At 37.9% G+C, this 25660-nt stretch overlaps 1 protein-coding gene across 4 annotated transcripts in view; it reads left to right on the forward strand.

Moving 5' to 3' along the window:
• The window catches only part of FOCAD (focadhesin), a 307707-nt gene that overhangs the window by 171366 nt on the left and 110681 nt on the right, over window positions 1–25660 (forward strand). For 3 of the 4 annotated variants that reach the window (XM_049896729.1, XM_049896728.1, XM_049896731.1), the window contains 3 exons: window positions 19031–19165; window positions 23999–24049; window positions 24990–25073. In XM_049896729.1, the coding sequence (XP_049752686.1) occupies window positions 19031–19165; window positions 23999–24049; window positions 24990–25073 (270 nt within the window). The remainder of the gene's footprint in view (window positions 1–19030; window positions 19166–23998; window positions 24050–24989; window positions 25074–25660) is intronic. The other variant, XM_049896730.1, reaches the window with a different exon arrangement.

The raw sequence follows: 25660 nt of genomic DNA on the forward strand, positions 1-25660 counted from the left end.
CATTTGTCTGAAAAGGGAGAAGCTTTTAGGAAAAAAGGGGAACTGACCCTTTTTTTAAAATTATGCCCTTTGATATTGGGGGAAATAAAGCACTAATCATGTTCATGTCAGAGGATATTTTTGATACATTGTTACTGTTACTTTGAGTATGCTAGTTCATGCCAGAAGAATGTTCAACAAGAAGTAGATAAGTAATCCAGATAATCCAGATAGAACCCAGCAAAACTGAAAAGTGAACATCCCAGCAGGGAGATCTTTGTGTCATTCTTTCAGATCCTGCAGAGAAATCAATGGAGTTTGCATTGGAAGACAGTGTTCCCTGTAGGGAAGTGTTTCAGGGTACCTGCAGCTTCTCACATGAGGGAATAAAAGAGAAGTTTAACATCCCTGGCCACGGAGTAGTGAGTCCCCAAGGTCCCTTGGTAGTCTAGATGAGTGTGTTCAATAAACGCACCTCTGGTTTTTACTTGTGTCACACAATTCTAACCCTCTTCAGATATTGGAGAACAAGTTTGTGCTGCAAACTATCAGTATTTTTTTTTTTTTTTTTTTTGGAAATACAGAGTAACGTAAAAAGCCTCTGTTGCCCCTCTTTTGGAAATGGCATAGTGATATTCCAAAACCAAACCAAACCCACTGCTGTTGAGTCAATTCTGACTCATAGCAACTCTATAGGACAGAGTAGAACTGCCCCATAGGGTTTCCAAGGGTGTAAATCTTTATGGAAACAGACTGTCACATCTTTCTTCTGTGGAGCAGGTGGTGAATTCGAACCACTGACCTTTTGGTTAGCAGCCAAGCACTTTAATCAGTGCATCACCTGGGCTCATAGTGATGTTAGGGATGGTTAATATCAGAGTAGCTTTACCACATCAAGTACAGATATTTTTGATTCACTAAGCCACAGTTTGGGAATTAGATATGGCCCTTTCCATTCTTGGCCATGAAGAGGACAAAACTTGAACAACTATATAGAAGCAACGGAATAACTGTTTTTTAGATTATAAGGGGTTAAAAAAGCAACTCAGTATTTATTTTTACTTTTTTCTTTTATATGACACCGTCTTGACAATAAACTAGCCTCAGACATCAAAAGACTGTGAAATAGCTTAAATAAACCTGAGCTAGTCATTTTTTATACTTACAGCCTTTAACCCCCACATTATTAGGATAAGAAAGAATGTTATTTTTCCCATTGTTTCTGCTCCATTGATTGTGTCTCCTAAACCCCCTCTTATCCCCCATTATTGTCTTTTAGCAACAGAAGCATCCTGTCTCATGAACTGTGTGTGCTGAATTCACTTAAGAGGGCGTCACTGCGTGGTGATGGCTGGAGTCCTTTAATTGGGAAGGCAGTTTCTTTTACCTTCATTATGAAAAGGGCGAATAAGGCGGTTCATAGCCTAAAGGTTTTTATAAAGCTTTCCCTCTGTTGGAGAAAAGCATAAGGACAAAAGGAATAGGCCGTTCTCAGGAATTTCTAGAACTAGCTTTTGGAAGTAAAGTTAGAAGATAGCTGTGTATTCCTCCACGAAAGAACGAAGTCATTTTTGTAGCGCAAGAGTTAGTGGCAAAGGCTCTGAGTCTTTTGGGATTCCTTTTTTTTTTTTCCTGTTGGTTATAACAGCGGCAACAGTCTTTTGCAGTATATAAAGCATGTTTGCATACATTGTCTCAATACAGCCTTTAGTGCTAACCTTGTGATATACATAGAGCAGGTGTTACTAGTATTATTCCTGTTTTGCAGCTGGGGAAACAGATTGAGGGAGATTAATGACTTTGCTATAGTCACACAGCTACCGAATGGGAAAGCCTGGGGTTTCTGACTCCAATCATGTGCTCTTTCCAGTACGCCACACTGCACAGGGTCTTTTTAATCTGTACTGTTTCCTGTTGCTAAGATTCTGGTGGAAGGGTAACAGGGGAAAAGCCTTATTCTGCATTGGAGACAAAAACAGCAACAAAAAACATACAATGTAAGCACTTAGGATGGGATGAACACTCCACATCTCATAGACAAACTAAGTAAGATGTTCTGAGTCATTTGTATGTAAATGTTCATATGCTATATGTGCATAATTTCTAGGTATTGTTCCTCGTGGTTTATTTTATTACTATTATTTTGCTTGTTTTGTCCCCACTATTGAATGGTAGGTTTAGTACTATAGGCTGACAGTAAAAGTCTATTGTTATTTTTAAATTGTTCCTTTGCAGATAGTCTGTATATCCTTCCTGTAGCTTTGACAATTGTCTCTTTATTTTTGGTGTTTACAGTCAAAATGTATTTAGATGTAAGTTTATTTTTGCTTGTCTTGCTTAGGACTTAAATTTGAGAATTCATTCATTGATTCTGGAAACTGTCAATTATTTCTTTAAATAGTACTTCTTTTAATTTTTCTTTTTTTGAATAATTTTAAACATTCAGAAAAATTGCATAAATAGCACAGAAAGCTATATACATGTTCTGATTACCTCCTATTCACCTTGTTGGTGAAGGAGGGCTCCCCCAGCCTAAATAATACAAAACGACTCAACTGGCAACACCTGTCACTAGACAGATGAGATGCACAGCCGCTTATTAGTTACATATACTGATAGCCCAAGGAAGGAGGACACTGCAACCATGTAGGGCCAAACAGGGGTTGCATTGCAGAATAGAGTGAACCAGCAGGGGTTGTGGGAGGCAGGCTTTGTAGTAGCAAGAGGGAGAGGTGCCTTCTGGTTCCCATTGGATGGTGTGATTGGCTTGTTTGAATAATTTCATGGCTGGCAGAAAGGTGAAACCTGTTAGGTTGAGGACCTGGTGGAGTGCAGCTGATCTGGCTGATAGGGGAACTACCTGGTGAAGAGCTTTTTCCTCAGGGTAGGGGTCATAACTGATGAGAGCAGGGAAATTCACAGTTAGGTTTTGGGGTACTTTGAACTTTGAATATTCAAGGCAGTATTTAGGACTTACAATGCATACAGTGGAATATTATTTGGCAATGAAAAAGAGTAAATACTGATACATGCTACAGCATGGATGAAGCTTAAAAACCTTATGCCAAGTAAAAGAAGCCAGTCACAAAAAACCACGTATTATATGATTCCATTTATAGGAAATTTCCAGAATAGGCAAATTCATAGGGATAGTAAGTAGATTCCTGGTTGCTTGGGGCTGGAAGGTTGGTGGAAATGGGGACTGATTGCTAATGATCATGGGTGTTGATATGTTTTATCACTGGTGATGTCAACCTCAATCTCTTGGTTAAGGTAATATATGCCAGTTTTCCATAGCAAAGTTACTATTCTTTTGTAATCATTAAAATGGGGGGAGATACTTTCAGACTCTGCAGTTTATTAAATGTTTCTCCTCAAATATTTCCTCATGAATTTTAGCATTCCTTCATCAGATTTTCCTGTAACAATTATTAGTGTGATATTTGCCTAATGGTGATTTTGTGTTTCTCTCATTGCTTCTACATTTATTAAATAAAATTTTTCTGAAAGGAAGAGCTGTCTTTTCTCCTCATTTAAATAAATTTATTCACTCAACTATTGATTTATTTCGACATGAATTTATGGATATTTATGTAATGCTATAAAATGTATCTGTCAGTTCGTCGTACTGTAATGGCTTCTATGTTGCTGATATGCTGGAAGCTGTCTTGTCGGTATTTCAAATACTAGCAGGGTCACCCATGACGGACAGGTATCAGCAGAACTTCCAGACTAAGACATACTAAGAAGAAGGACCTGGGGCCTACTGAAAAAAACTGGTCAGTGAAAACCTTATGAATAGCAGCAAAACATTGTCTGATATAGTGCCCAAAGATGAGCCCTCAGATTGGAAGGCACTCAAAATATGACTGGGGAAGAACTGCCTCCACAAAGTAGAGTCAACATTAATGACATGAATGGAGTCAAGCTTTCAGGACCTTCATTTGCTGATGTGGTACAACTCAAAATGAGAAGAAACATCTACAAACATCCATTAATAATAGGAATGTGGAATATGAAAAAGTATGAATCTAGGAAAATTGGGAATCGTGAAAAATGAAATAGAGTGCATTAAGATTTATATCCTAGGAATTAGTTAGTGGAAATGGACTGGTATTGGCCATTGTGAATCAAATAGTCATATGGTCTACAATGTAGACGATGACAAACTGAAGAGGAATGGCGTTGCGTTCATTGTCGAAAAGAACATTTCAAGATCTATGCTGAAATACAGTGCTGTCCATGATAGAATAATATCCAATTCAGCTGTGAAGAAGATCAGTTAATACAACTATTATTCAAAGTTACCCATGAACCACTAAGGCAAAGATGAGGAAATTGAAGATTTTTTCCAACTCCTGCAGTCTGAAATTGATCAAATGTGCGATTAAGATGCATTGATAATTTACTGGTGATTGGAATGTGAAAGTTGGGAACAAAGAACAAGGATCAGTAATTTGAAAATAAAGCCTTAGTGATAGGAATAACACCAGAGATCACATGACAGAATTTTGCAAGACCAAAGACGACTTCTTTGCATACCCTTTTTTTTCAACAACATAAATAGCAACTATACACATAGACCTTGCCAGATGGAAAACACAGGAATCAAATTGACTGTATATGTGGAAAGAGATGATGAGAAGCTCAATATCATCAGTCAGAACAAGACCAGGGTCCAACTGAACAACAGACCATCAATTGCTTATATGCAAGTTCAAGTTGAAACTGAAAAAATTTAAAGCAAGTTTGCAAGAGACAAAATGCAACCTTGAGTATATCTCACCTGAAGTTGGAGACCATCTCAAGAACAGATATGATGCATTGAATACTTGTGAGATGACATCAAGGACATCACACATGAAGAAAGAAAAAGGTCATTAAAAAGACAAGAAAGAAAGAAAAGACCAAAATGGACATCAGAAGAGACTCTGAAACTTGCTATTGAACATAGAGTAGATAAAGTGAATGGAAGAAAAGATGAAGTAAAAGAGCTGAACAGAAGATTTCAAAGGACAGCTTGAGAAGATGACGTAAAGTATTATAATGACATGTGCAAAGACCTGGAGTTAGAAAAGTAAATTGGAAGAACATGCTCAGCATTTCTCAAACTGAAGGAACTGAAGGAAAATTCAAGCCTCGAGTTGCAATACTGAAGGATTCTATGGGAAAATATTGAACAACACAGGAAGCATCAAAAGAAGATGGCAGGAATCCACAGAGTCACTCTACCAAAAATAATTGGTTGACATTCAGCCATTTCAAGAAGTAGCATATGATCAAGAACCAATGGTATTGAAGGAAGAAGTCCAAACTACACTGAAGACACTGGCAGAAAACAAGGCTCCAGGAATTGATGGAATACCAATTGAGATGTTTCGATAAATGGAAGTGCTTACTCATCTATGCCAAGAAATTTGGAAGAAAGCTACCTGGCCAACTGACTGGAAGAGATCCATATTTTTGCCTATTCCAAAGAAAATACCAAAATAGGGAAGTAAAAATGGAAATAAAAAGGACTGTACCATTATTTTTCATAGTTTTCAATATATCATTTGACCATTTAACTTTCCTAAAAAGCTGTCATTGCATGTCATTGTCCATTTAACTTTCTTAAATAGCTGCACCGAGGACACTGGCATAAAACAAGGCTCCGGGAATTGATGGAATACCAATTGAGATGTTTCAACAAATGGATGCAGCACTGGACGTGCTCACTTGTCTACGCCAGGAAATTTGGAAGACAGCTACCTGGCCAACCAACGGGAAGAGATCCATATTTGTGCCTATTCCAAAGAAAGGTGATCCAACAGAATGTAGTAATTGTTGAACAATATCATTAACATCGCACACAAATAAAATTTTGTTGAAGATAATTAAAAAATTATTGTAGTAGTACATCAACAGAGAACTGCCAGAAATTTAAGCCAGATTCAGAAGAGGATGTGGAATAAAGGATAACATTGCTGGTTTCAGATGGGTTTTGGCTAAAAGCAGAGAATACCAGAAGGATGTTACCTGTGTTTTATTGAGTAAGCAAAGGCTTTCAGCTGTTTGGAGCATAACAAATTATGGATGACATTGCAAAAAAATGAGAATTCCAGAACAATTAATTGTGCTCATGTGGAAACTGTACATTGACCAAGAGGCAGTAGTTTAAACAGAACATTGGTTTAAAATCAGGAAGGGTTGTATCCTTTCACCAATTTATTCAATCTGTATGCTGAGCATATTATCTGAGAAGCTGGAATATATGAAGAAGAATATGACATCATTATTGGAGGAAGATTTGTTAATAACCTGTGATATGCAGATGACACAGCCTTGCTTGTTGAAAGTGGACAAGACTTGAAGCACTTACCAAAGAAAATTAAGGACTACAGCCTTCGGTATGGATTACACCTTAACATAAAGAAAACAAAAATCCTCACAACTGGACCCATAAGCAGCGTTATGATAAACGGAGAAAACATTGAAGTTGTCAAGGATTTCGTTTCACTTGGATCCACAACCAATACCAATGTAAGCAGCATTCAGGAAATCAAATGACATACTGCATTGGTCAAACCAGCTGCAAAAGACCTCTTTAAAGTGTTAAAAAGCAAAGATGTCACTTTGAGGACTAAGATGCACCTGACACAAACCATGGCGTTTTCAATCATCTCGTATCTGCAAAAGTTGGACAATGAATAAAGAAGTCCGAATAAGAATTGATGCCTTTATTTATGGTGTTTGCAATGAATGTTGAAAATACCATGAACTTCCAGAAAACAAACAAGTCTTGCTTGGAAGAGGTACAGCCAGAATGTTCCTTAGAAGCAAGGATGGTGAGGTTTCGTCTTACATACTTTGGACATGTCATCAGGAGGGACCAATCCCTGGAGAAGGACATCATAGTTGGTAAAGCAAAGGGTCAGCAAAAAAGAGGAAGACCCTCAACAAGATGGGTTGACATAGTGGCTGCAACAGTGGGCTCAAACAGCAATGATTGTGAGAATGACGCAGGACCATGCTGTGTTTCATTGTGTTGTACACAGGGTCGCTATGAGTCAGAACTGACTGGACCATACCTAAGAACAACACAGATTATAACTAATTCCTATTGTTATTTATTTTCATTGTTTAATTGCTTAAGCTTTGGTCATTGGAAACTTTCAGATTGACTCCTATGCCCTTTGAAAAAACCCTTTGTGAGCACTTCTTTACTTCATGGTGCTGTAAGACACTCTAGGCTTACGTTTTCCCTATCATGACCATGGAATCAACCACTTACCCAAGGAACATTCTAAAATTAAACTCCTGGAAATCTTGGTGGACATAGGAAGACTAACGCATTCAATGCTATGTGACTTTGAAGTATTTTGTTTTGTAACTCTTATCTCTCTGGACTGTATTTAAAGTAGTTTTCCTATCCACTGGGTTAATAATTTCAGTGAAGATATTTTTTATTTCTAGAAATTTTATTTGGCTCTTTTTCAAATTTCCTCTTTTGTTATCATGCCTTTGACTTTCATTGGTAATTAAATGACTTGTTTTATATCTTTAATTCTTTTAAGTACTTTTCTACTACTTTTTACTTGTTCTGTTACTTGAAGTTCTTGGAGGTCTAATACAGCTGTTATGTTGTTTGTCCTTACTCTCACTTGTGTTGGACCGAACCATTATATGTTTTGTAATTTTTTTAATCATAAATGTATTTTTAGAAGGGCTTGTTTTTTTTTTTTTCCGATGAGAATCCTTTGAGGTATGTCTCATGGGAGTATCTTTCCTGAGTGGTCCGGGTGCCCTAGGAATATCCCCAGCTGTCCACCAGTTTATATGTGAATTTCTCAGTTGAAGGGTTTCTAATTCAACCATTACACCAAGGGTACAGTCCATTAAGGGCCCTGGTTTTACACGAGAGTTTCAGTTTCAACTCCATGCCTTCTGTAGGCTAATGATCCTTTCTCCTGTTTGTTGACATTTAAAATCCATGTCATTAGGTTATGGAAACTAACAACTTCCTCACAATACCTGTAGTCTCTGTGCAAGCGTTTCCCTCTTTGTTTCTGGTACTTAGTATTCTCTTTTCTTTCTTTTCAGCTCAGCTTTATAATTAGTAAGATTGTATGTATTATCAGTCATTTTAGGTGTGTTCCTTCATATTGCTGGAACCAGAAGTCAATCTGTTTCTTTGAAAACAGACTAGTCATTGGATAGTGAACAGTGGAGGAAGAATAAGTGAGTAAGGCCAGGACCATGATCTGGTATAGTTCAACAGACTGCATGAGTCAAAAGCCTAGTGGATCAGATCCACAAACTCAAGGAGACTGTCATAGCAAGATGGGAATATGTTCAATTCAAGGAGCCTTCTAGAGCCAGAAGATCTCATAAGATGTAGTCAAGAACAGCCTGGGTTGGGTAGAGTCAGAGAAACCTGGCTTTTATACCTGAGATTTTCCATTTTTGTTACTATATGGGCAAGCCAAGGATTACAAATATCCCGTGTGAGTATACATTGCTCACATTTAAGGTTATGACTCATGGCTGGAATTCTGGAATATTTTACCATAGTCCACATATAGAATACCATTTCAGACATTGGTTTTCAACCTTGCCAAGAAGATGATTTGTTTTTTATTTTTTTTTAGAGAATACTTAGAGGATGTAGCCTGACTTCCCCTACCTCCAATGGAAAGGGAAGGGCCCACTTTGTACTCCTGTAATTGGTGGCCAGAGATCTTATAGACCCATAGAGTACATCAGAACATTTCCTCATGGTATGTTAATTTATACAAATATTTAAATGACAAAGCTGAGTGTTGTTGACCAACCTCACATCTGAGCTCTAGACCTTTTTTTTTTTTTTCTCTTTCCTACAGGATATTTCTCTCTAGCTGTCTTTCCATCAACTAAAATTAAACATAAATGAACTCATCATCTCCATCCACCATCTCCTGCAAATGTGCGCCTTCCAGCTTCCATCCCTGTTTATGTTGCTACTATTCACCCAGGTCTCTAGGCCTAAAATATCTCAGTTTCTGGTTCATTCCCCAAATTCTTTGAATTCTTTTCTTTTCAATCTCAGACTTGCCGTTTCTTAGTGTCCCAGTGCCATCAGTAGTTGCTAAATACTGATCATCTGTTATATACTCACTACCGTGTACGTGAGTGGGGAAAGAGAATTGCTAGACATGGTCATTGTCTTTAAGAACTTAATGTCTAGTTGAGGGGACAACTTACGTATACCAAAATATACTAGACAGTATATAATTAAATGCTAAATTGGATAACACAGACTTTTAAGTGTTAGAAGTTAGAGGAAATAAAAGGATAAAATGAGGGCCTGAATTTGCAGAGAAAAGTTAATGAGGTGTACTATTTGAACTAGGTTTGGAACAACATAGATTGGAATTGGATCGATATTTTAAATGAGGAGAAACATGAACAATTGGTGAGTATTCTGAGCATAAGATTGTTGAAAACTTTGGAGATTGTTTATGTGTTGGAGACCAGTGAGTAATAGGATTTAAGAGAGAGAGAGGCAGATGACTGCTTTGAGGCAGATGAATCTTTTCGTTTTGATTTTGTTTGTCTGCCAGCTCAGGAATCTCTAAATGCTGCCTTTTCCTTTCAGTTCTGTTCCAAACTAGTATCCTAGTTACTCTGTGATCCACCTGGCTTTTCCCACTGGTACCCATGCCTCAAATATGCTTTTCGTGTGTGTGTTGACTAATGCTTTCCATCTCCCCATGGCATGTCTGCCTGATTTCTGTCCGGATTTCAAGTTTCATCTCAAGACTGACCACCCCTTGATACTCTCTCTGATGTCTCCTACCCACTGACATAGCTTTCCTCCTTGGATTTTCCTTGAAGTTAGTTTCTGTTGAAAACAGTTCAGAATATAAGCATGTACCTTTTTATTTTCCAGTAATTTAGAGTTTTACACATTTCTTTTTCAGTAAGGTGGTAAATGCTTTGAAGGGTTATGATTATGTTTTATACTTTATTATTCCTCTTAGTACTGTGTACCACTCTGGATATGTATTTGGTGTTAAATAGGTAACTTTTCAGGAATTAGTTTTTTATTTCACACACTGATTATTTGTAATATTAGGACTCTAGGTGGCACAAGGAGCCCTGATGGCACAGTGATTAAGACGTTAGCTGCTAACCAAAAGGTCATCAGTTCGAGTCTACCAGTCTCTCATTGGCAACCTTATGCAGCAGTTCTACTGTGTCCTATAGGGTCGCTATGAGTTAGAATCAACTTGATAGTAACTGGCTTAGGTGGCACAAACAGTTTGTGCTTGACTACTAACCTAAAGGTTGGTGGTTTGAATCCACTCAGTGGTATTAAAGCTCCTTCTTTGTGTACGTATGCCTACTGTCATGCCTGACACATACTAGTCCCCTTCGTAAAATGTTTGTTTCACTTAGGGAATCAAAGATCATCTTTCTGTTGTTTGATGCAAAATAGAAGATAAGAAATAAAAGCACTGAATCCAAGTTATCTGAGAAATAATCTTTCTGTTTTCAAAAAAATAATATATTATGAGGTGGGATTCATACCAGGAATGCAAGGGTGGTTCCACATTAGAAAATCTGTCAGCATAATTCCCCACATAAATAAAACAAAGGAAAAGAATCACATGATCATCTCAATCGATGCAGAAAAGGCATTTGATAAAATCTAGCACCCTTTCCTGGTAAAAACTCTCAGCAAAATACGAATAGAAGGGAAATTCCTCAAAATAACTAAGGGCATACATGCACAAACAGCAACCAGCGTTATTCTCAGTGGAGAAAGAATGAAAGCCTTCCCCTTGAGAATGAAAATGAGGCAAGATTGCCCATTATCACTACTCTTATTCAATATTGTACTGGAAGTACTACCCAGAGCAGTAAAGCAAGAAAGGGATATAAAGGGTATCCAAATTGGAAAGGAAGAAGTAAAACTATTTCTATTCACAGATGACATGATCCTATACATAGAATATCCCAGAGACTTCATAAGAAAGCTATTAGATCTAATAGAAAGATTTAGCAAAATGGCAGGGTACAAGATCAGCACGCAAAAAACCAGTTGGGTTCCTCTTCACTAAAAAAGAGAACTCCAAAAAGGAAATCAAGAAAAAAATACCGTTTATAATAGCCCCTAAAAGGATAAAATATCTAGAAATAAACCTAGCCAGGGATGTAAAAGGCTCATAAAATGAAAAGTGTAAAACATTACTGCAAGAAACTAAAAGAGACATACATAAATGGAAGAACATTCCATACTCATGGATTGGAAGACTTAACATTGTGAAAATGTCAATATTACCCAAAGTGATCTATAGATATAAGGCAGTCCTGATCCAAATCCCAACACCATTCTTTTCTGAAATGGAAAAACTAATCACCAACTTTATCTGGAAAGGAAAGATGCCCCAAAAAGCCAAAGCAGTATTCAAGAAGAAGAAGAAAATAGGAGGCCTCACACAGCCTCAGAAATCAAAATAGCCTGGTACAATGACAGACACATAGACCAGTGGGACAGAATTAAAAACTCAGAAGTAAATCTACCCATCTATGGGCAGCTGATTTTCAACAAGTGGTCAAAGACTATTCAATGGAGAAGAAACAGTCAGTTTAACAAATGGTGGTGGCAAAACTGGGCATCCATTTGCAGAAAAATGAAACAGGATCCATACCTTACACCATACACAAAAGCTAAGTCAAAATGGATCAAAGACCTAAATGTTAAAGCCGAAACTATAAAGTTCCTGGAAGATAACATAGGGACAAACTATGGGACCTAATTTTTTACAGAAATAGACTATCAAATACAACTACAAATGCAAGAATAACAGAAGACAGATTACTAGAACCTCCTAAAAGTAAACTAGTTATGCTCATCAAAAGACTTTATCAAAAGAGTAAAAAGAGAACCTAGAGACTGGGAAAAAACCTTTGGGAAAGATGTATCTGATAAAGATCTAATCTCTGCAATACATAAAAAACAACACAACTCAGCAACAAAAAGGCAACTAATCCAGTCAAAAATGGGCAAAGGACATGAACAAACACTTTACCAAAGACAACATCAGGTGGCCAACAAACACATGAAAAGATGCTTGTGATCATTAGCCATTCGAGAGATGCAAATCAAAACTACAAAGAGATACCCTCTCACCCCTGCAAAAATGACGCTGATGCAAAAAACAGAAAATAACAAATGCTGGTGAGGTTGTGGGTCAATTGGAACTCTTACACAGTACCGATGGGATTGTGAAATGGCATAGCCACTATGGAGAATGGTATAATGCCTCCTCAAAAAGCTAGGAATAGAAATACTTTATGATCCAGCAATCCCACTCCTAGGTATACAGGTTTATTCTGCTGTCTGAAAGTAGAGAGTTCGTAGGAAACCTTTCGCAAGCCAAAATGACAGAAAGCAAAGAAGAATTTATCATTAATTTATATGGGAAAAAATTTTGAATGTCCCCATACCCCAAAAATAACCTATGAAATCATAGCAAATAACACATAAAACCTAAAATGACACTAACATATGAGATGCGGTTCCCAGGGAAGGAGCTTGGTGATGTCTCTCTTGTTGCTCAGAGTATGCGCTGCCTCTTTAGTGTCTTGCAGCAAAACAAATGCTAAACAATATCTCAGCTTTTTGCCTTTTCATAAAAGAAAAGTCCTCTTTGGATTTCTTTCGGTTAACAAAAACAGGTACTAATGTAGGTCTTTTGTAAAAGTGAAGTAACATAAAGCAAACTTTTGAAAAGTGAGGGATATCTGTGTATAAGAGGTATAAGGGCAATGACAGAAATAGACATGTGTACACCGGTGTTCATTGTAGCATTATTCACAATCGCAAAAAGATAGAAGCAACCGAAGTGCCCAACAGTGGATGAATGAATGAACAAATTGTGGTACGTACATGTGTTGAAATGCTATGACAGATCTAAATAATGACGATGACATGGATGAATCTGGAGGACATATGCTGAGTGAAATAAGTCAATCACAAAAGGACAAATATTGTATGGTCTCACTTTTTAAACAGGGTATACATAGAGAAACCAACATTCTTTGGTGGTTACCAGGGATGGGAGGGGAAGGAAGAGGGAATCACTTTCTAGATTATTTTGGGTGATGGGAAAGGCTGTACTTACGGAATATGGGTGAAGTCTATACAACTTGATGAAGCTAAATGATGACACTGAGAAGTACACAAGAATAAGATGATTTTGGTGAATGATATACCATATACAATTTTGAAAAAAATAAGTAATAACAACAACAACAAAAAAGTGTGTGGTTACAAAAGTAGATATATATATATATATATATATGCATATATGTTTATAGGAAGGCACATGTGAGTATATGGGTGTGCATGTATAGGTGTATCTGTAGGCATATGTATATACATGTTTTTGTATGCTATATGTACTGTGTATTCATATTTATAAAATAAAGTACATAGGGGGCATGTCTTAGTTATCTAGTGCTGCTATAACAGAAATGCCACAAGTCGATGGCTTTAACAAACAAATTTATTCCTTCACAGTTGAGGGGGCTAGAAATCCAAATTCAGGGCACCAGCTCCAGGGGAAGGCCTCTCTCTGTCAGCTCTGGGGGAAGGTCCTGGTCATCAATCTTCCCCTGGTCTAGGAGCTTCTCAGAGCAGGGACCTTGGATCTTAAGAACACGCTCCACTCCTAGCTCTTCTTTCCTGGTGGTAGGAGCTCCCTAACCCTCTGCTCACTTCCCCCTCCTTTTATCTCTTGTAAGATACAAGGCGATGCAGGCCACACCCCCAGGGAAACTCCCCTTACATTGGATCAGGGCTGTGACCTGAGTGAGGTTGTTGCATTCCACCCTAATCCTCTGTAACATTACCTTGCCTCATTAACCACAGGCAAAGATTAGGATTTACAATGCACAGGAAAATTATATCACAAAACGGAGGTCAACCACACAATACTGGAAATCATGGCCTAGCCAAGTTGACATACATTTTGGGGGAACACAGTTCAATCCATAACAGGGCACAGTTATGTATACTTCCTAGACAGAACGAAACAAATACCTCATGGGATTGGTTTACTGGGTTCGAAGGCTTTGGACATAGTCTCATAGGATAACTCGGTTTGGCATAACATATAGTTCATAAATCTGAAGCTAATGTTCTACATCCTAGCTTGCTGAGGAGAGCCTGGGGTCTTAAAGGCTTGTGAGTGGCCATGTAAGATAAAGCCATTGGTCTGTACTCATCTGGAGCAAAAGAGAAAGAAGGAAACTAAAGACTCAAAGAAGAAACTAGTCTGAGGACTAATAGCCCATATGAACCACAGCCTCATCTATCCTGAGAACAGAATAGCTAGATAGGGCCTATACCACTGCCAATCGTTCTGACCAATATATAGTTCTAGATAGAATGGGAGAGAAATGTAGAATAAAACTCAAATTCCTAAAGAAGGCCAGACTTACTGGACCGATAGAAACTAGGGGAACCTCCGAGACTGTTGCCCTGAGATACCCTATAAACTTGGAACTGAAGCCACTCCCAGAGGTCACCTTTCAGCTGAATAACAGATTGGCTCATAAGATAAACTATATCATACATGAGTACTGTTGCTTTTCTAAATAATCATTTATATGAGACCACATGGTCAACATTTACCCTAAAGCAAAGATGAGAAGGTCGGGGGAGGGGGCGGCAAGAATTAATGGAAACAGAAGAACCAGAATGGAAACAATGAGAATATTTGACACATTGTGAAAAATGTAACCAATGTCACTGAACAATATGTATAGAAATTGTTAAATGGGAGTCTAGTTTGCTGTGTAAACTTTCACCAAATACACAAAAAATATTGTATTTATAAAATTAAATACCCTACTGCTATGTTCTCTCTTGAACCGCTACTTAATCTGTGTACTTAAGTGTATATGCCACCACTTCTCTGTTAGTTTGTCATACTGTGGTGGCTTGTATGTTGCTGGGATGCTGGAAGCAATGCCACTGGTATTTCCAATACTAGCAGGGTCATCTATGGTGGACAGGTTTCAGTGGAGCTTCCAGACTAAGACAAACTAGGAAGAAGGACCTGGTGGTCTACTTCTGAAAAAAATGGCCAGTGAAAACCTTATGAATAGCAGCAGAACATAGTCTGATATAGTGCCAGAAGATGAGCCCCTCAAGTTCAAAAGCACTCAAAATACCGCTGGAGAAGAGCTGCCTCCTCAGTAGAGTTGACCTTAATGACATGGATGGAGTCAAGCTTTCGGGACCTTCATTTTCTGATGTGGCAGGACTCACAATGAGATGAAACAGATGCAAAGATCCATTAATACTGGAAAAATTGAAAGTCATCAAAAATGGAATGAGATGCATAAAGATCAATATCCTAGGCATTAGTGAGGTGAAATGGACTGGTGTTGGCCATTTTGAATTGGACAGCCATATGGTCTACTATGCAGGCAATGACAAATTGAAGAGGAATGGTGTTGCATTCATTGTTAAAAAGAACATTTCAGTATCTATCCTGAAGTACACTGTCAATGATAGGATAATATCCACATGCCTACAAGGAAAATCAGCTAATTTGACTATTGTTCAAATTAACACACTAACCACTGAGGACAAAGATGAAGAAATTGAAGATTTTCGCCAATTTTTGCAGTCTGAAATTGATCTAACATGCCATCAAGATGTATTGATAAATACTGGTGATTGGAATGCAGAAGTTGGAAACAAGGATTACTAGTTGAAAAATATGGCCTTGGTGATGGAAACGACACCTGAAATTGCGTAATAGAATTTTGCAAGACTGATGACTTCTTCATTGCAAATACTTTTTTCACCAACATAAACATTGACTATCCATGTGAACCTCATCAGATGGAAGACACAGGAATCAAATCAACTACGTCTGTGGAAAGAGATGATGGAAAGGCTCAATATCATCAGTCAGAACAAGGCCAGGGGCCAACTGCAGAACAGACCCTCAATTGCTCCTATGCAAGTTCAAGTTGAAACTGAAGAAAATTAAAACAAGTCCACAAGAGCCAAAGTATGGCCTTGAATATATCCCACCTGAATTTAGAGACCATCTCAAAAATAGATTTAACACATTCAACACTAATGACCGAAGTCTGGATGAGTTGTGCGATGACATTAAGGACATCACACCTGAAGAAAGCAAAAGGTCATTAAAAAGACAGGAAAGAAAGAAAAGACCAAAATGGATGTCAGAAGAGACTCTGATACTTGCTATTGTAGCTAAAGTGAATGGAAGAAATAATGAAGTAAAAGAGTCGAGCAGAAGATTTCAAAGAGCGGCTTGAGAAGACTAAACTATCATAATGAAATGTGTAAAGACCTGTGCTTAGAAATCCAAAAGGGAAGAATGTTCTCAGTATTTCGCAAGCCGAAAGAACTGAAGAAAAAATTCAAGTTTTGGTTTGTAAAACTGAAGGATTCTATGGGCAAAATATTGAACAACACAGGAAGCATCAAAAGAAGATGGAAGGAATACACAGTCACTGTACTAAAAAGAATTGGTCAACTTTCAGCCATATCAGGAGGTAGCATTTGATTAAGAACTGATGGTATTGAATGAAGTCCAAGCTGCACTGAAAACACAGGCACAAAACAAGTCTCCAGGAATTGACAGAATATCAGTTGAGATGTTCAAATAAACGGATGCAGCACTGGAGGTGCTCACTCTTCAATGCCAAGAAATTTGGAGGACAGCTGCCTGGCCAGCTGACTGGAAGAGCTCCATATTTGTGTCCATTCCCAAGAAAGGCGATCCACCAGAATGTGGAAATTATTGAGCACTATCATTAATATCACACACCAGTAAAATTTTGCTGAAGATCATTCAAAAGTGGCCACAGCAGTACATCAACAGGGAACTGCCAGAAATTCAAGCAGGATTCAGAAGAGGACATGGAACAAGGGATATCACTGCTGATGTTAGATGGATCCTGGCCGAAAGCAGAGAATACCAGAAGGATTACCTGTGTTTTATTGACTACACGAAGGCATTCAGCTGTGTGAATCGTAACAAATTGTGGATAACATTGTGAAGAATGAAAATTCCAGAACACTTAATTGTGCTCATGAGGCAGTAGTTTGAGCAGAACAAGGGGATACTGCTTGGTTTAAAATCAGCAAAGGTTACACCAGGGTTGTATCCTTTCACCAAATTTATTCAGTCTCTCTGCTTTGCAAATAATCCGAGATTTGTACTGTATGAAAAAGGTGGCATTAGGATTGGAGGAATACTGATTACAACCTGTATTTTGGAGGTGACAGACTTTCTTGCTGAAAGTGAAGGGGATTTGAAGCACTTACAGCTGAAGATCAAAAACTATAGCCTTCAGTGTGGATTACACCTCAACATAAAGAAAACCAAAATTCTCACAACTGGACCAATAAGCAACATCATGAGAAACAGAGAAAATACTGAAGTTGTCAAGGTTTTCGTTTTTGCATCCCATGGAGCAGCAGTGAAGAAATCAAATGATGTATTACATTGGGCAAATCTGTAAAAGACCTCTTTAAAGTTTTGAAAAGCAGGGATGTAACTTTGTGGACTATGGTGCACCGGACCCAAGCCATGGTATTTTCCGTTGCCTCATATGCATGCTAAATCTGGGCAATGAATAAGGAAGACTGAAGAAGAATTGATGCCTTTGAATTATGGCATTGGCAAAGAATATTGAATATACCATGAACTGCCAAAAGAATGAACAAATCTGTCTTGGAAGTACAGCCAGGATGCTCATTAGAAGCAAGAATGGCGAGACTTCATCTCATATACTTTGAGGGTGTTATCAGGAGGGACTAGTCTCTGGAGAAGGACAGACGTTATGCTTGGTGGAGGGTTGTAGAAAGAGTCAAAGACCCTCAGCAAGATGGATTGACACAGTGACTGCAACACTGGACTCAAGCATAACATTGATTGTTAGGAAGGCACGGGACCAGGCAGTGTTTTGTTCTGTTGGACGTATGGTGGATATGAGCCAGAATAGTCTGGACAGCACCTAACAAAAACAACAACAAATATATATAATTCTTTTACTTCTCACATCTTTTTACTTACTGCTGCATGTAGTTTTTCTAAATAATTTTTGTTTGTAGATGGAGCTAAATTCTGTGTGTTTTAATTGCAGCCGTAGAGTATTGGAGACGAGATTGAAGTATATTCGAAAAATTAATCCTTGTTAAACCATCTGCTAATTTGTTCTGGCACTCTTCCTGCCTATCTGAGTTTTTAAATTTTAATGAGACATGTATAAGTGAAGAGATTTTCTGTTATAGTTGGAATTGAACTTACAAAGACATTCCAATATCCATAAAACCCGATGTTGAAGTAAACTAAGAATACTTAGGTTCGAGGACATTGGGTCAGGTCGAAAATGAAATGTCATTGGGGTAGGAGAGCCTTAGTTTTATCTTGTTATTTAACAGCCTCTTACTAAATAAGTAACTTTAAAAACAACATCTTGTTATTTAAAATAATGCTATTATTCTCCTGTCTCCTTTAAAATCTTGTAAGGTGGTTTAAGAGTGCTAGATTTGCATAAAGTAACATTCCAGTTTTCTCAGTAGTGATGTAGTTCCAGCAGGGCTGAAAAAACTATAAGAACTGTGACTTTAGAAATGTTGTAGAATTATCTCATCTTTCTTTGTTTCAGGGAATGTTTCTTGGACAATATATATAGTAATCTGGAGTTAATTTGATGGGTCTTTTGTAGAATGGGGGAGGAATGGAGAGAGAGAGATTGTTTGATTGATTGATTTTGATTGATTTCTTTGTTTAACCAAAACAAAGTAGTAAAACAAGCAATTTTGTGAGGCTGGCTGGTTCTTCTTCAACAATCTATGTCAGTTTAAATAATTTCTTCTGAGAGGTGGTCCCTTATCAAATCTTAACTTCTGGGACTGTTTTTGTTCTTTTCTTAAGCTTTCTGATAAGTCGGTGCTCTTAACTACTGGCTTCTTGTGTGAGTTGGGATTTCTTTAGGCATTGACTCTTTTTTGATTACTTCACAGGTTGTTTGTATTCGCTCTACTTGGAATGCTCTCTCCCCAAAGCTGAGCTGTGACAGGAGACCTCTCATTTTAAAGACCCTCAGTGAACTCTTTTCTCTGGTTCCTTCCTTAACAGTCAACACAGCTGAATATGAGGTACGCATTTGGAACTCGACAAGGTCCCTGTTTCCATATTGGAAAGATCTGTGTGGTGTTATAACTTTTGGAATAACTGTAATCTTTATTTCCCAAAAATCCTTTTGAATTTTTGGTCTGAGAACATGTTAATATCTTGTGGACCATTAGGAGTAGGATATTATCTACATTTATCAATTCTGTGTCTTTAAGACTTATTTACATAAAAGATACCAAGTTTTCTCACTTGCCAAGTAACAAATTTAATGCTAATGTGTTCTATTATGACAGTTATAACTGAGATTTTAAAAAGTCAGTATGTTCAAAATAGTATTTCTAAAATCATAGAATTCATAAGGCTGATAATTTAAATTGATTTTGTCAATGTTTTAAGTTCTATAAATAACTTACAAAGACTTTAACAAAGGGAGGGCAGACTAGATGCCCTCTATATTGGTATATTGTCAGTTGTGTTTTGCATCTAACTTTGCTGCAGAGATTTTTTTTTTTTTTTTTTTTTACTTTCTTTATTTTTTAATTGTGCTTTAGGTGAAAGTTTACAAGACAAATTAGTTTCCCATTAAGCAGTTAATACACAAATTGTTTTGTGACATTGGTTGCCAACCTCATGATGTGTCAACACTCTCCCCTTTTCCACCCCAGGTTCCCTGTCTATTCATCCAGTTTTTCTATCTCTTCCTGCCTTCTTGTCTTTGCTTTTGGGCTGGTGTGCCCATTAGTCTCCTATGCATGAGTTGAACTACAAAGCATGTTCCTTACGTATTTACCCTATAAACCCACCCATTGCTATCGAGTTGATATCAATTCATAGCAACCCTATAGGACAGAGTAGAACTGCCCCATAGAGTTTCCAAGGCATGCCTGGTAGATTTGAACTGCCGACCTTTTGGTTAGCAGCCATAGCTTTTAACCAGTACTCCACCAGGGTTTCTATTTGCCCTATAGACCTGTCAAATCTTTGGCTGAAGGGTGAACCTCGGGAGTGACTTCAGTACTGAATTAAAAGTGTGTCCAGGGGCCATACTGTTGGGGTTTCTCCAGCCTCTGTCAGACCAACAAGCCCGGTCTGTATGTGTGTGTGTGAATTTGAATTTTGTTCTGCATTTTTTCCCCTGCTCTCTCCAGGACATTCTATTGTGAACCCTGCCAGAGCAGCTGGTGATGGTAACTGGGCACCATCTAGTTGTTCTGGGCCTGCCATAGAGATTTGATTTTACATGTTAGTTCATATATTTTTTAAATATCATCTATAATTTTAAATAAAGACCATTGCAAAATCCAGCTGTCTTTGGAGAGGAAAATAATTTTATAATTTACTCAGTTTTGTCACTGAGATGAGTTGAAGCACTTAATGGAACAGTCTTTTCTGTAAGATTCATGCAGTACTGTTTAACATTTTCTTCAGTTACCTCTTGTTCCAGTGAAATGAGGAGTTAGAGGGTGGTGAATTGTATTTATGTCTCTAATTTATCAGCCATATTCCCTTTCATATTTACCTTTTTGCCTTTTCTTCAAAAAGGAGCAACTGATTTTTACTTGCAGTCTTGGTGAACTTTTATTTTGGTTTAGTGCTTCACAGTCTTTGATAAAATACCACTCCATAAGGTTTCAGTAATAGTCCCCTATGTGTTTCAGATCATATGATTAGACTGGATTATAAGATAATACTTCTAATCATTGTAAATGCTGCACAAGGAATAAAATCAAGTTCATCCTTACTGAAGATACAGTACCTAGCACAGTGTCTGGTACATAATATATGTTGAGTAAGTGGTTATGGAATAAATACGTGAATGAATAAAGAGCATCATAAGTTTATTCTCACATTTGGGCTTTTGATTTAGGGTATTAGAGAAAGAATCAATTTGTGACTCCTAGAGCAGATAGTGCACCAGGAGTCATTTTTATGGCTGCTGTTCACAGGTATGGAAACCTTGATGGCATAGTGGTTAAGAGCTACGGCTGCTAACCAAAAGGCCGGCAGTTCAAATCCACAAGGCGCTCCTTGGAAACTCTATGGGACAGTTCTACTCTGTCCTATAGGGTCGCTATGAGTCAGAATTGACTCAACGGCAATGGGTTTGGTTTTTGGTTTGGTTCACAGGTACTTGCTCTTATGTAGTCAGAGAGTTTACAGGGCTGCTGATAAACTAAGACTAAAAACTAAAGTAAGGGCATGTTGTGTATATTTATTTTTTGTCTTCAAGGATTGAAATTACATACTTTGTATTGCATGTACTTTAAGTTGTTCAGATTTAATTACAGACTAATTTATGAAGTGGTTTGTATGATAGTTTCTTTTGTTTGCTTACCCAGGGCTGTGAATTAGGGGTTTTTTTGTTTTGCTTTGTTTCTTTCAGATTTTATATTCTTTTTCACTGACATCTTATTTTGATTTATCTTCATGCCTCCATAATGTTAGGATTCCTCTCTTCTTCACACAGACTGCTTTGGTGCTATTCCGTCCATCCTTTCTCTTCTAGTGGGGGGGCTCCTTTTAGTAAGCATAGGCCCCATGGAAGCAGAAGTGAGCAAAACGGTAGAGGGAGACATCTCTCTCTCTTTTTTCCTTTCTGTCTCTCTTCTTTCTCTCCCCCTCACTTCACCTTCCCCCTCTTTGTTTAGATAATTTGTTGTCTTTTACCTGCTTAGAATTTGTTCAGATGTATGCCAGAGGTGAAGTTAATCCTCCCAAATCATCATTGCTATACCTGGGTACCTGAGGACGTTGTGCTAGCCCAGCCTATAAAGCCTTCCAGAACCTGGCCTCAGTCCACTTTTCTGCACTCTGCACTCCAAGAAAACTAAACCATTTGTAGTCTCAATTCCGACTCATAGCCACCCTATAGGGCAGAGTAGAACTGCCCCATAGAGTTTCTAAGGAGCACCTGGTGAATTCGAACTGCTGATGTTTTGATTAGCAGCCATAGCAGTTAACCACTATGCCACCACGGTTTCCGAAGTTTGCTATAGCTACCTCCAGACTTTTTTTTTTACTTCTTGTCCTTGGTTTGTGTCATTCCCTCTCTCTAGAATTACCTTCTTTTTCATCTCTAATTTTAAAACTTCTTTTAGAAAATAAAGGATTGGTCTAACTCCTTCCAAACTTTGGGGATTTATCTGCAAGCAGGAGTCCGTTGTTTCTAAAGTACTTTATACTACTCTTAGGACATTTATTTCTATTTGCCCTGGTTGTGTAGTGGTTAAGAACTCGCCTGCTAACCAAAAGATTAGCAGTTCAAATCCACCGACAGCTCCTTGGAAACCTTATGGGGCAGCTCTACTCTGTGCTTTAGGGTCACTATGAGTCAGAAGTGACTCGATGGCCACCTAACAACAATAACATGTATACTAATATTATTATGCATACACATTATTATGCCTACACAATAGTGTATATGTATACTAATAATATGTGTATACATATATATTTTTTTCCATTGAACCATACACTTGTTGAAAATAAGAGTCCATGTTTCAATTACAGGGTATTCTCTGAATTGCTTTGCACAGTGCTTAGTTCTTCATTCATAATATATTTATTAAAACTGTACTAAGTCTTAGAGATATTAATAAATAATAATAGTCCTATTTTTTTGAGTACCTTTACATTCCTGGAAACCCTGGTGGCATAATGGTTAAGAGCTATGGTTGCTAACCAAAAGATCAGCAGTTCGAATCCACCAGGCAGTCCTTGGAAACCCTATGGGGCAGTTCTGCTCTGTCCTGTGGGGTCGCTATGCATCAGAATCGACTCGACACCAGTGGGTTATTACATTCCCAGCACTATTCTAGTTACTTTATACCAATTAGTTCTAATATTTGATAGAAAGGTATTATCTTTCATTTTATAGCTAGAGAAATTTGGGTTTTTAGAGATCCATTCATTCATTAAACAAATATTTATTGAATATCTGCTATGTGCCAGGCAAGTAACTTGACCAAGATTGTAGTTACTAAATGGAAAGCTGTTGTCTGAACTCAGGACTTCCTAACTCCCCAGTCTATATTTTTCCATTATACCATGTTGTTAGTCCTGTCCCTCCAGAAGCTCCATGTTGGGAAAGGAGATGCAATGATAATTATAATAACACTTGATGAGTGTAGTTAATCAAAGGAGTGTATTGGTACTCTTGACTTGGTCTGTGAAGAATTAGTAAAATGTTGCTTCCCGTTGAAGTTTTGGGGAATATAATGTGCAAAACCAAGGGAATATACAAGAACCTAATATGATTTAGAAGAACAAGAAGTTAGATGTGACTAAAATGAAGGGGACACTGAGTACTAGAAGACAACGAGCATTTTATGTTCAACCTATATATTAAATATTTGTCATCTTTGAGGAACTGTTCTAGGCTCTGTGGTCTAGGCCTTTGAAATGAAAAAGACACAGTCACTGCACTAAAGAGTATACAGTCTGGTAACTAGCGAACCACACACACACGCACACACACGCACACACACGCACACACACACACGTAGATTGTCATACCAGATGCTAAGGTACGACGGCACTGGGTTGGGTTATGGGAGTTTAGGGAAGAGAGAACTCTCTCCTGGGTAGGGAATCTGGAACAGCGGCATGAAAGAGGGTAGGGTAGTGACATTTGTGCTAGGACCTGAGGAGGTCAGTAAGAATTGGTTAGACTTACAAATGTAATAATCTTAACATCTCAAAGTGTTTAAAATAGCCATGTGTTTAGATTATGGGTCTAAGTATTTTCATTTTGTGAATGATGAGTAAATACAGATTAATTCAATTATTGGTATAATTTTTAAAGTGACTGAATTTTTTTTCTTTTTAACGTATTCTGTTGTTTGCTGACTTTTCAGAATTTTAAAGTTCAAGTCCTCAGCTTCCTCTGGACTCACACTCAAAACAAGGTACTGTCACATGGGGTTTCAGTGAAACAAAACAAATCTGGGAAAAGAATTGTGAAATGAGACTTAGAATAAAAGATATAACTCTTTTGAAATGATGAATTCAAGATTTTAAAAAATTGTGACTATTAATAAGTTTAGGTTTTAAAAATTATTCTCAATTTAGGCACATTAACAAATTTTTGCCATAAAGAGAGCTTTTAATACTTTGTGAATCTGACAAATGTGAAGGACTGTTGCCATGATCTCGTATTTTTATATGGCCCTTTCCCTTTTCTGTTTTGCTCCTTCCCCCACCAAGAAGCGTACCAAACAAACAAAAAAGTTCAGTCCATTTTTAGATGCCTTTTCCAATCAAGGAGTAATATAGAGAAGAGGGTTTAAGTGGCGTTATACCCATCTCATGGGTGAAGGAGCTTAAATTCCAAAAGTCTAACTTGCCCCGTTAGTAAGTGGAGAAACAGAGCTGAAACCCAGGCCTGTCAGACTCTTAACCCTCATACCCCTTCCACTAAACCATTTTACCTAGTGGGAACCTGAGCAGTTATGAGTTCCTTTATGTTTAATGTCCAAACTAGGATAAAAATTTAGTGCTTCTAATCCTGTACCCAGTGGTATTTTCTTTCTGTTTTGAAACTGGGACATGTTCTCCAGAAAATGGTTTAATGCAGTAATTTTTCCCATTTATTCTTATCCCCCACCTCTGGTCCTTTCCCTCCTTCCTTCCTATTTGTTTTAGGAATGAGGGTAATGTTTCCTAATCTCATTTCTGAGGTTGCTAGTATATATCCTTTTGGCTGAAGCAAGACTTGGATACCACTCCTAAAGCACTAATTATAAAACCTTGAGGCTGGTGGAGGAAGGTTATTTTTCTTCTTCCAAACTTGATATTTAATGTATGTCTTTCCTTTTGTTTGTTTTCTTTTCTTTTACCCCCATCCAGGACCCAGTTGTTGCAAATGCTGCATATAAATCACTCTCACACTTTGGCGCAGGGGAGCACACCATCCTTCATCTGCCTGAAAAGGTAGGCATTTCTGCTTTCCCACCGTTCTCTCTCTCTTTTTTATTCAATAATTTTTATTGTGCTTTAAGTGAAAGTTTATAAATCAAGTCAGTCTCTCACACAAAAACCCATATACACCTTGCTACACACTCGCAATTACTCTCCCCCTAAGGAGACAGCCTGCTCTCTCCCTCCACTCCACCGTTACCTCTTAATGCTGGGTTTTACTACTTTATTTGTATCCTCTCTCTTAGGAGATCCTTACCAACTGCTGTATATGTAACTCTAGATATGTTGTCTGTAAAAGATAAGAGTTTATGTTAATTATTTGTTTAATCTGTAAAAGATTATAGAGGTCTTAGGCTTCACAGCTAATGAATTTAAATCTCTTTGGAGCAGATGGAAGACACGTATGGTGCAGATAAAGTCGCCTTAAGGTGACTGGGTGTCTGGCTGTATGCCTGTGCCAGTGGCTTGTTCCAGAAGGTCTGCACCACCGTAGGAACCACTTTGCCAAGTCAGCATGCCATTTTGGACTTCGAGGACTTCAAATCCAAGCGTGGCCTGCATAGACTAAGATTTTATACCACCTATGCAGCCAGCCAGCC

This window comes from Elephas maximus, chromosome 9 (genome assembly GCF_024166365.1).
Source record: "Elephas maximus indicus isolate mEleMax1 chromosome 9, mEleMax1 primary haplotype, whole genome shotgun sequence".
NCBI lineage: Eukaryota > Metazoa > Chordata > Mammalia > Proboscidea > Elephantidae > Elephas > Elephas maximus.